The 12,426-nt window shown below is 40.2% G+C and overlaps 1 protein-coding gene across 2 annotated transcripts in view; it reads left to right on the forward strand.

The window, feature by feature from the left end:
- Positions 1-562: 562 nt before the first annotated feature.
- Positions 563-12,426, forward strand: part of susd6 (sushi domain containing 6) — a 37,266-nt gene continuing 25,402 nt past the window's right edge. The window contains exons 1-3 of one of the 2 annotated variants that reach the window (XM_074615883.1): positions 564-824; positions 4,600-4,732; positions 8,285-8,470. In XM_074615883.1, the coding sequence (XP_074471984.1) occupies positions 8,326-8,470 (145 nt within the window). In that variant the 5' untranslated portion in view covers positions 564-824; positions 4,600-4,732; positions 8,285-8,325. Of the gene's footprint in view, positions 825-4,599; positions 4,733-8,284; positions 8,471-12,426 lie in introns of both variants that reach the window. The other variant, XM_074615884.1, reaches the window with a different exon arrangement.

Consider the following 12,426-nt stretch of genomic DNA (forward strand, 5'->3'; position numbering starts at 1 on the left):
TATGGTGTATGTGTCATTATAGAGAATTTCCCTATAGAAATGTACAGTTATATTGTAATATATTGTAAAATGTAATATGTAATATAATATAATATAATATAATATAATATAATACAATACAATATGATATAATATAATATAATAAAATAAATCGACAAAATAAGAAAAATACATATGCAGTGTTTATTGTTCTGAATTTGGGGTGTATTTTTTATTATTTATTATTTTGATGATATAATATAACATCATATAATATAATATAATATAATATAATATAATATGATATAATATAATATAATATAATATAATATAATATAATATAATATAATATAATATAATATAATACAATACAATATGATATAATAAAATATAATAAAAGAAATCGACAAAATAAGAAAAATACATATGCAGTGTTTATTGTTCTGAATTTGGGGTGTATTTTTTTTAATTATTTATTATTTTGTCGATTTCTTTTGTCTCTGTGCTGTGCTTTTATTTTGAAGTCGTAGTCGCCCTGTGACAGATTTAGTCACCGCCCTTTTTCACCGAGGTAGCCATGGAGACCGCGCGAGAGCCAGAGAGCGAGGCAGCTGGTAGAGTTGAGTTGTGTTTCCGCTCACTCACCTAGAAGAAGCCGAGGAGGACAAGGAACAAACGGATCACTTTACTGACGGAACTACACGACGAAAACATCACATTTTTTACTATTATTTTTTACCACATTCTAGTTTGGAGTTATCGCCATTATTTTACCATCTTTAATGCCTTTATTGTGAAGCAGAGAGAGGAGAGAGAGGACTCCACCGCTGGTAACCTTTACGTTGGTGAGTCTGCTCTTGTTGTTTTTCGCAAGCTAAGCACACATAAGGCCACTACTAGAGCTCTTCTCTTTCTCTTTTCCTCCTTGTTATATTCGTTTTTTATATTATTAAAAACAGCCGAACATGTTTACAAAGCTACAGCAACATTTACTGATTAGTCAAGGTGAATAATGAGTTGTCAATTTAGTGTTTTATCAACTAACTAGCTTCAACCGTCAAGTGTTGTTAATTAAGCTAGCCGCTAGGAACTCTGGGATACAAAGAATAGAATATAAATAAAACAGGTAAAGTAGATGTAATAAATAAATATAAACAGAAGTGTTACACTAGAAGTATAAAATATAAAAAATAGATAAAATGTAAACAGAGGTAATTGCACTTGTAAAATAGGTAGGGTAGATGTAATAAATAAAATGTAAACAAAGGTAGTTGCACTTGAGGTGTATATTAGATCAAGGATATATTGCAGAGACAAATGTATTTCACATTCAGTGTATTAATATATGTCTGACATATATGTCAGTAAAGTTGTTATCATATAACACACCCTTTGCTTGACAAAGTTTTAAATAATAATTAATGTGCTGCTAAAGACATGTAAATCCAGAGGACAGATGGTAATTTTGTAATGGGTTATGTATGAATAATTGTGATGTGTTTTGTTTTTTGTCTGATGGGTTTTACTTGTCTGTCCGTCTATGGTAACAGTATGTCTATTGTATGTGTACTTTTTCCTCAAACTGAGCTGCCTATGGATGCAAAATGAATTTCAGTGCAAAATGGCAATAAAGTTGTATCGTAAAGTGCTTAGAAAATACAATAAAAACAGTAAAAACCTGGCTCCAGTAGCTAGTTAGTACAGTCAATTCAATTTGCGTTATTGGCATGACTGTCAGGTGAACAATATTGCCACAAAGCGTCAATTCAATAATAAATACAAATTTTAAAAAAGAACAAAATAAAAAGTAAAGTAAATAAAAGGCAGAGTGTGAGTTACATCTATTATGTGTTGTTGTGGTTGTCTCTTAGGCTGTGACATGCACTGACAATGACACTGACTAAAGTCTCTAACAGTTAACAGCTGTAACGTTACTGTATTGTAAACGCAACAATTATTGTACACAGAGTACAGTTAATACACGTTGTAGCACAATATCTAGATTATTTATGGTGTTTTTTTTTAACGTGAGACTAGCTGGGACAGAAGCTCTAACAATTGTATTGTATAGCTACTTTTGTTAGAATTGGTGTGTGTGTGTGTGTGTGTGTGTGTAGTGCTGGCAGCCCACCACACTCTTTGTTTAAATAGCTCGCAGTACAGTTGCACGTGTCGAAGCGTGTGACTCTGCTTTAGAGCTGCTATGAAGCCAGTTAAGACAGACCACGTTTCGTACAGTTACAGAGATGTATTATTATTGAGTTATTGAGGGTCCCGTCTTGCTCAGATATTCCTAGCAGTGTAATTTCCCCACGCCCTCCCTCTGAGAGTTTGAGTCATAACTTGTTTAGCTGGGCAGGGTGAGATATGACACTTAAACCACAGCAAAGTGCAGGGAGTCCAAAGGTGAGCTGTTTATCATCATAATAGAGAACAAAGATGAAATATACACGTTTAAATGACCTATGAAGTAGAGCAAGAATCTGGTGATATGATACCCATCATAATACAGATGTAGTGATTCAATATATTGCGATTTAAAAAAAAAAATTTTTTTTAGGAAAACTAGGGCTGTGTATTTGCAAGAATCTGGCGATACAATACATATCATGATACAGGGCTTACAATTCAATATATTACGATACTGTAAGCAAGGCGATATATTGCGATTTCTTTTAATGTAATTTTAGGAAAACTGTCATAGTAAAAAGATCACCACCATATGCATACAATCTGAGTTAAAAAAAGTTTACTTTTTCATGCAATCTGAACAGTGGGATCTGCATTTGCCTTCATCACAGTCTCTGTAACATCAAACACCGTAGCACTACTTTGAGAGGGCACATCTCTTTACAAATGAAATAAACTATTGACTTAGTCAATCTTTTCCAAGCTTTTTATAAATATTCCTTAATATAAGGAAAACCTATCTGCCACGGTGGTAGGTGACCTGAGATTTTACCTGCAACTGCCAACATTTACCTTGTATTTGGCAGGTGCTAATTTAATTCCCTGCCCACAAGTATAAAACCCACTATCAGTGAACATTGTCCCGTTAGTGGGCGACTTTGTCGAGCGGGACTGTGATGAAAGATCAAATATAAAAACTGACCAAACAGTATGTTGTTTGCACTTAGTCATTGCTCTACTTTGTCCCTAGAAATTCCGCCAATACGATTTTTGTAGGCAACTGTTATTTTATGTGTTTGCGTGCCTGCTTCCGTTATTTCCTGGTATTTTATTATGTTTTTATCATTCTAAGTGATCAACAATACCCAGTGTTTGTGTATATATTTTCTACTTTTAATGACTTGATTCAAACCTAAAGATGTTTTTCGCCCGCAGAACTTAAGTGTCACAATCCCTCATTTGACTCCCATTGTTCGGATCGACTTGTTTTGTTCTTACACATTGTACACACTCTGGCTCTCTAGCAGATATACAATAGGCAGCTTTAATGGTTCTCAATTTAAAACCCATTGTGTGACTGCAGTGAGATTTTTTTCTTACAACTCCCAGTCCAGCATTCAGAGGCTTTTTTTTCTGTTTGACAACATAGCTTAGAGAAAACATCTTGTGAGTACAGATAAGAACACTGTGTTTGGCTTCAATCCCATTCTCGGCTTTCCCCACCTTTCACCACTGTCAACATAACATATGACAGTGTTTCTCTTGTTTCATCTTACTTCTCTCCTCCATTTTTCAGTCTGTTTCTGTCCCCCTCCTTGCGGCAGAGCAGGGGGGTGCTCGGGCGCTGTGGGGCTTAACACTACATAATGCTTCATAACAAAGGGTCCTTTCTGTGCTGCCATGCAGAGCCCCGTCTCTGGGCTCCCTCCACAGGCCCAGGCGGGCTCTACCAGCAGCAGCAGCAGCAGCAGCAGTAGCATTGGGGCCTATCGGGTGGAAATCTCCTCCCGGCTGTTTCTTTGGCACACTGAGTGCTCTCTGTTCCCGGACACATGCCTGCGCTGCTGCTCTCCTTGGCTCCCTTTGCATTCCAGGAGCCTCGGGCAGCTGAAAAACTGCAGTAGCAGCCTGCTGGCTGGCTGCTCGTCTCACTGGTGTCTGAAGTGGAGAGTTGCGTAGTTTTTTCCCCAAGTGGAGGACTAAACAGACAAAGTATTTATGCTGTGAAAACCTCCAATTTCTTAATGAAATGGGCCGAAAATATGGCTGCCTACACAACTGAGAAATAGCCTTGCTATTTTTAGCAATGTCATTTAGGCCTGCAACTAATGATTATTTACATTATTGATGATTTTTTAAAGTAGGTAACATCTTAAATTAGCTTTTTTATGTGACTAACAGTTAGAAACCAAAAGATACTCAGTTTACAATTATATCCAATCCACTGTCCCGTCCTGTTCCTTGTATGAAACAAGGAAGTTGTCTTGTTCTTCTGTATGACGCCAGTAAGTGTTTGCCTTTCTTGCAACATCTGTGGTTATGAGCTGACGTGTTTCGTGTCATTACATGTTTTATCAAATATGTTAAAGGATCTATTATGCTTATTTTCAGGTTCATACTTGTATTTTGGGTTCCTACTAGAACACGCTTTATTTTTCTCATACCGGCTGGGCTGCAGCAACTCTTTTCACCCTCTGTCTTATGGCCCAGACACACCGACCCGACATCAAAGAACTAGCGGCGACGGAGGCGGACCTTTGAGTCGCCTCACATCGCCTTTGTCTTGGCCAAAAAGTTTCACTCGAACACACCGCAAAGACTACAGCCGACGGCCAACTACCACGTACGTTCTGCGCCTGCGTGAGATGAAATAACTAGCTTTGTTTGAGGGTGTGCCAAACTAGCTGCTAAGCAAAATGTGTTACTTGGTGACATCACCACGCTACGGAGGAAAAGGCGGGACTTCAATCAAGGCGATTCAGGCAGTTCAGGAGCAGTGTTTCTGTGGGAGAGAGTAACTCCCTTTGGCGTAGACTTTGTAACTTTGCAGACTTTTTACATGCACAAAAAACTATATAACACTAAAGAAAAGGGTAAAAAGCATAATAGGTCCTCTTTGAGTAAGTCTAGATCATTTTTTGCTTTCTTCGTATATTTGAAATCCTTTTAGTAGCTTCTGTTGGTGCTTCCCGTTTGATAAGATATATATCATATTCTGTCACCGATCCTGTTCCAGTGACACTAATATAACTGCGAGTAGTCATACTGCAATAACGGCTTGAATGTCAGCCATTAAGAATGACATTGCAATGATACTGATAGCTATTTAAACACACGCTGTTTGACTGTACATACATCAGTGGCACTACAGGCCTGAAAGCCGATGTTACCTGGCTACATGCAGCTGCCGGCAGGAAGTGTTTGTTTACGTGGTTTGACACCAAATTTTGTTCCAGGAAACACAAACTGAATCTCTTGGAAGTTTTAAAATAGCGGCTCGTTCTTTAATGTGATCCGTCAAGCTCGACATCTTTGGCAGCGTCTGACAAGAAACCCACACAGTTCGAAAGTTGACATCCAAACTTGAAGTATTTTTGTGCTTTCTTTTGCTGTCAAACTGCCTGCTGTGTTATTAATCAATTAAATACATGGGCATACAGTCGGCGCATTAAAAGATCTTTCCGTTTTCAGGCTCCGAGCTATCTTGTTCCAGCTAATTGGAACGCTGTGTTTCGTGGGATACCTTAGCGCAGATTTAATGACTTTGTCCTTTTTCTCAGACGCTCTTGTGTGGAAGCAATTGAGCTAATTCTGCTTAAGTTTTCACTTTGCCGGTCAATACTCTGCCCTCAGCTCTCTCAGGAGGTCAGCACTGCATTAGAAATGCCATCCCAAGTGGTTATTTACATCCCAACGAGTGAACAAAACATATTTTTTTGTGACTTTTGTTTGTCCTTGATATTTATAAGACATTCATCTGGTAAAAGCATCATGTGAGTTACCGTAGGGCCTCTCTGTAACCCAGCAGCGCTCTGATCCCAACATGGACAAATGAGAAAGTGTCTATGGATCAAATGGCTGGCACAGAGCCCCCTGCATGTGTTTTTGACTGCCTGCCCTTTGGCTCAATGCGGCACCCAAACTGTCCTGCCAAATCCGGCTTACGTCACTCTCTCCCAGTGGCATGCACCACATGCAGGTATATGCCTCCATCCTAGGGACATCAGAAAGGTGGCAGGCAGTAGGGGGTCCTGCTGTTTGTGTTGGAAAATCGTTTGGAAAGAAATATCTTGATCTTTTGGTCATTTAAAATGTAACCTAGAGCAGGAAAAACAACTATGAACGTGTGTGTTTACAGCTACTTCCCTCGTCGCTGTAGTTCCAGGTCGTCCGTGGCAGTGCCAGTGGCCACGCAGCAGATCTGCAATCAAATTCACGGCTCTCTCTAAGTGCAGCCATGCCATTACTGTAGCCATTAGCTCAGCAGCCTTGTGTAGCTGTAATGGGCCCTCTGCCCTCTCTTGAGGATATGTTGTCTGCCAGCATTAAGCTAGTTCTCCCACAAAAACGCAACTACTGCTACTTCATCCCAATCTCTCTGTAGCAACAACACTATGTGCACCTGCGTCTCATTTATGTAATGATGGTGTTCGTCTCGTTGTATCCCCCCAATCAACCGACAAATGCTTTTAGGACGTTTTTTAAGTTGGTATCATGGAGAGAGATTTGTGTTGTCTGTGTTTTCTGATTTAAAGATAAAACTCTTAATCTCCTCTTCGCTTTTCTCGGCTGCCGTCCAGCTGTTTTGGGAACACAGTGTTTGATTTGACATTTAAATGTTTTTGTTTTTTGCAGACATATACAACAATTTTTAGTAGATAAGAACTTAAACAACATTTTGTCAGTCCGTCATAAGCGGGGCAAGGAACCAAACAGAAGCTTGTTAAGCTGATATTGGCAAAAAAACATACTTTACAGCTTATATAGTATGTTGACCATATGAGCAGATAAAGAGTACAGGACATATTTAAGAAAGTAGCACCTGATTAAGTTATCTTTCCATAAATTATCTGTCAAACTCTATTGCTTATAACAATGTGCAGCATATGGCAGCATAGCATCACAGCAGGTATGGCATCTGTTTATCATTCAACTGTAAAGTGCTGCACCCTCTTTGTCAAAAAAGCTTTAATAAATACATTAGATGAATCCCTGCTACAAAAGGTTTTGTTTATGTATGTTTATTAGGGCTGTCAATCGATTAAGGTATTTAATCGCGATTAACCACATGATTGTCCATAGTTAATCGCAGATTAATTGCACATTTTTATCTGTTCAAATGTATCTTAAAGGGAGATTTCAAGTATTTCAAGTATTTAATACGCTTATCGACATGAGAGTGGACAAATGTGCTTGCTTTATGCAAACGTATGAATATATTTATTATTGGAAATCAATTAACAACACAAAACAATGACAAATATTGTCCAGAAACCCTCACAGGTACTGCATTTAGCCTTAAAAAATATGCTCCAATCATAACATGGCAAACTCAAACCCAACAGGCAACAACAGCTGTCAGTGTGTCAATGTAAAAGAACCTAAAAGTTGCAATTTGTGTTGAAGGAATTAGTGGCGAATTTGCGCTAACACGTTGTTATCGCGTTAACCTTTACAGCCCTGACATTTCTAAATGCATAAACAAACTATTATTGACCAAATACCAAAAAGTTTTGTTGATAGGCAATTCTGCCCAATACACGAGTGAGTCCTAAACTTATTGAAGTTTTACTCATTTAATGATGAAGCTACAGTAAAATGCAGCTCCTCTCCTACCCATTAAGATTTTTTTTGCAAAAGTTGCACTTGTAATCACTGTTTTGGTTTGCGCTGACTCTCTCTCTCTCACACTTTTAGCCTCTCTCCCCTCTAATGCTCCCACCTCATCAGCAGCACGGATCTGTTTCCCCGTTACATCATCTACAGCGGAGTGTAATGGCTGCTTTATTTAGTTAGATCTCGTGGCAGAGCCAAAAGTGGGGATCGAGGGGAGATCAGAGGAACTCTCCTGCTGCTGCTGCTGCTGCTGATGGTTTTCAAAAAAGGGAGCGCTGGAAATTGCTGTCTGTCTGCCTGTGGGTGGTTTAAATAGCAGGCTGCCGTTTAAGGAACTAAAGTATGAGAAGAGGAAATACACGTAGAGTCATTCATGCCTTCGTTATTACCAGGAAACCAACTGACACTTGATGACGTGCAGAAGGCCCTTTCTCTTTCCCGTATATCTCTCTCACTGTGTTCCCTTCTGTCGCTCTGTGTTGCTTTTGGTTACATAATCCTCGCTGAATGTTGATAGTAATCCTCCCTCCCCCCCTTCCTCTCTATGTGGCCTGGACAGGTTAAGCCGTAGAGGACTCTCGCTGGTCGCCGGAGGAAAAGATGTGCGATGGAATGGTAGCGTTTCAGACGAGAGCCCCGTCCTCCTCTTCCTCTTCCTCCACCTCCTCCTCCTCTCTAGCCCACAGGCTGGCTGCCTCCGCGCTTCTCCTCCTCTTCACCCTGCTCCCTCATGGTCACGCATCAGGTAAGACACAAACACACAAATTTTTTTTTCTCTCTCCGCTCCCACATGATACACATCGACTAAACCGCCATCTTCGCCCGTCTCTTGAGAATTGATTGAGGTTATTTTCCCCTCCGTCTTGCAGGTCAGTTAGATTAAATTGGCTTCCTTTTACCCTTGGGTCGGTCAGGTTCCTCTGCCTCAGAAAGCGGCGGCTGAGAGCTCAATCCCACCCACTCTGCGAATCCATTCACTGCCCTAATGAGTCGCAACAGTTTTCCTCCGCTATCGAGTGAAACGGAGAGATGATGCTGTCTGCGGTCACATTGCTGTCATAAGGTTTTAATCAGCCGTGACATTTAGCGTCCTCTGGGTTTTTTTAGCACGGCTAGCAAGCTCTGGTTATCGCCCCGCAACAACCTTCAGATCAGGTTTTGATCTTAGATTATTATCTTTTATTGTGAGGTATTCAAATTGATTTGATTGTTGCCTAGAGGAGGGACATTTGGTTCACGCCTGGAAGTGGCATCAGCCACCACAGCACATATAGAGTAGGGGTGGGGAAAAAAATCTATTCACCTATGTATCGCAATTATTTTTTTTACGATTTTGAAATCTATTTTCTAATGCCAGAAACTATATATTTGCTTCATTTGAGTCTAATGCGGAGTTAGAAGGAAGTTATCGCTTTTATTGTTGTAGTTTGAGCAACGTGACCTCATATTCGTGCCATATCCTTCAATCAAAACAAGCTAGGCCGTAGACAGCAGAAAGCGGCGGGGGGTCGGCGTGGATACGACCTGCACCCTCGCATTTTAAATCCAAAGTGGTAAACACTACACATACAGTAAAGTATGGAAACACTTTGGGTTTCACACATTGACAGGAAAAGCAGAGCTACTCATCATGGCTGAAGCCGCATGCTAACTCTGTCATGGACAGGAAACGTTATCGTATTGCGGTAACGTGCAGTCAAGCCAGCTGTCACTCTCATCTCCGTGGTCAAATCGTCCGATGCTACAACTGTAGGGCACCCATATACTGACATTTATGTTAAATGCATTTGTATAAAGAGAACAGAGCTGACGGGAGAGCTAGCGACGGACTTGGCGAAGTAGGCAGAAGTATACACGTGTGACTATGTCCGGTTTTCAAAATAAGGTGTTTTCAAAAGGAACTATATACAAAATACATATATGGAAATAAGTATAAGTATAAAACATTACATGTCCCTTATAAAATAAAAATAAAATACCACTAATTTGTGACAGAAATGTTTGTTCTTTGATTTTTGGGTTGCTAAAAAAAAAAAGTAACAAGTAATTCCTGACAATGACTGATATATTTGACCTCAGGACATCTCTGACTATATACATGCTGAAAATCAAATATTTTTACTGAATTAATTTAGATATTTTACAAAGTAAAAAGTGTATCATTTAACTTTTTCCCATGATCTAGTGTTAAAAAAAGCAATAAATCGTAATATCAAATCACAATACTTAAAAATCACATTGAATCGGCACCCAAGTATCGTGATAGTATCAAATCAGGCGATAGTTGAATCGTCCCGGCCCTACTATAGAGCTTGTGTCCTTCTTGTTTCTTCTGTTAATGGCATGTACTCGCTGAACTCCGCCACTTGTGCCAGCTTTCCTTTCACTTCAGCCGTCCAATGTTCCAGTCCCCCTCCCCCCCACACAAACACACACACATGCCTACACACACACACACACACACACACTCTCCCCTCACATAGCCAGCTTGTGAAACGTGCCAGATGTCCTTGCCACAGAGAGGAGGCCGACTGTGTGTGTGTGTGTGATAAATGTGTGTGAGGGGTGGATGTTTTTAAAGCTTTAATTGATTTACTTTCTTTAAATAAATGAATCAAGTGTGTGAGAAGCAGCAACAGAAGGAATAGAGGGAAAGAGATGTGGTGGATGGGCAGGGGGAGGGCACCGCTGATCCCTAGTGTATCGTCTCTCTCTCTCTCAAGTCTTATGTAATATACATGATTCATGTGGAGCCCGGAGGGGCTGGTATCACGCTCACGTTCTGCATCCAACACACTGCCTACCAATACCAAGGAGATGTGTCCTCAAATCCCCAGCCCACGTGCTCTGTGTACTGTATTTGTGTGCTTTCTGTGTGTGCTCCACATACTCCGGTTATTTGTGGATGTCATACATATAACAGACGGTATAAGATCCTAAGACCGACCCTGTGTTCGTGACAGCTGGTGCGTTACATAGGGGCAAATGTGCGCCCTAGAATTTCTTTCCAGTACCCATGATGCACCTGCGCCTTTAAGACTGCCAGTCAACTGATGGAAAAGGACAGGTAGTTCTCTAGACTCCACCACTAGGACTATTTCCACTGGCTACTAGACCGACTATCTCATTTGATTCTTTCGGGGCCGTTCACATGCCGCATCTAAAATGCATGGAAAATGCCAGCTGCGCTACTTTTTTTTGTTTCCATTGTCCTTGGGAGGTTGCGGTCCTGTCGCGCCTGTCGTTTCTTAACAAATATAACCTGCATAACCTGATGATGATGACGATGAAGTTGCGGTAATTTAGCAGGAAGCCTCACTGACTAAACTAAACTCAGTCAAAACAAAGATAAATGGATTTCCAGCACCGTAAATCCCTCACAGTAGCTTCACTGCTCGATGTGTCAATCTGGCTGACCTTTCAACTGGATATTGTGGCGGTATGAAGCAAGTAAAATAGTCCGTGGGACTGATCATAAAGCTCTGGATAGCCCTGCACTCAAATAATTAACTTGTTCCTTGTCACCTGACATGCAGTGCGCGCTGCAGCGTTCCAAAAGTTGAAACTATTTTTATCTCGTGATGACGTCGCTCTTGCGTTTGGGCGTGCCTGCCGCGCATCTATACTGACAACAATGGATTTGAGCGCACAAAAGATGTGGCATGTGTACGGCACTTGAAGGAATCTGTGCGAACACACCCGATCAAACTAACCCTTTACGTAGTCACATAGTTTCTTTTGTTTTCATATTGACTCTGCTATTATTTACGTTGTAATTAACCTAGTTTTATAACGGGTCACGGAACATTCTATACGGTGCTTTGAGTGTGCTGACAACAATACAAAGGTTGTTTTAGGTGTTGTCGTAGCTGTGTATTTGAAGCATGACTTCCTTGTAGTGTACAAGCCAGTATTCAGGCTGACACACAGTTCAAGAGGACTGGCTCTTCAAAATGTTGTATAGCACTTGATATTTGCTCTCCTGCGTTAAATGAATATAAGCTCAAATATATAAAAGACCTGTATTGAAATAAACCTACTTTCTAACCTCTAACTGATGATTGAGTGCAGAGTTTCAGATTTCTGAGAGCATTTTCAATTCAGGCACTGAAGTATGAACTTAAAGCTTCTGAACACCCACTCAGGTGTGTTCAGTTATTCTGGCTGATTAGACCTCTGCTCAGGTTGATGCTGGGTCGGAGTCACAAGTCTTCATCTACCAATAAGAATGGTAAAGGTGTAATTAGTCCCGCCCTAACCGGTTCAACAAAGCTAACAGGAGATTCAGGAAAATGTCACTCAATTAGTCTATAGAGAAGAGGTCTAATCACCCAGATTAACTGAGAACACCTATGTGGGTGTTCAGAGGCTTTAAATATTTAATCACACATCACACGCCACTCATATTGAGAAATGAAAGATTTAGAGTCGTTGCTCCTTGATAACAGAAGTAACAAAGTATGTCTTTGATCACGGTCCTGATTAGGGCGGCGCAATTAATCAAAATTTTATCGAAATATGGCCTACTGCAGTTTTCAAATCGCAGGAGGTGCAATATTAAAGGCAAAATGTGTGTCAAAGTACCATTTTAAATGAAATATTGTGGTGCTTCAGAGATGTCCTGACCTGCACATCATATTCTGCAGGCTTAAGAAAACATCTTTGTTTCACACCATAATCGTTTTACTATGTTTTTCAATG

Source organism: Sebastes fasciatus, chromosome 18, assembly GCF_043250625.1.
Source record: "Sebastes fasciatus isolate fSebFas1 chromosome 18, fSebFas1.pri, whole genome shotgun sequence".
NCBI lineage: Eukaryota > Metazoa > Chordata > Actinopteri > Perciformes > Sebastidae > Sebastes > Sebastes fasciatus.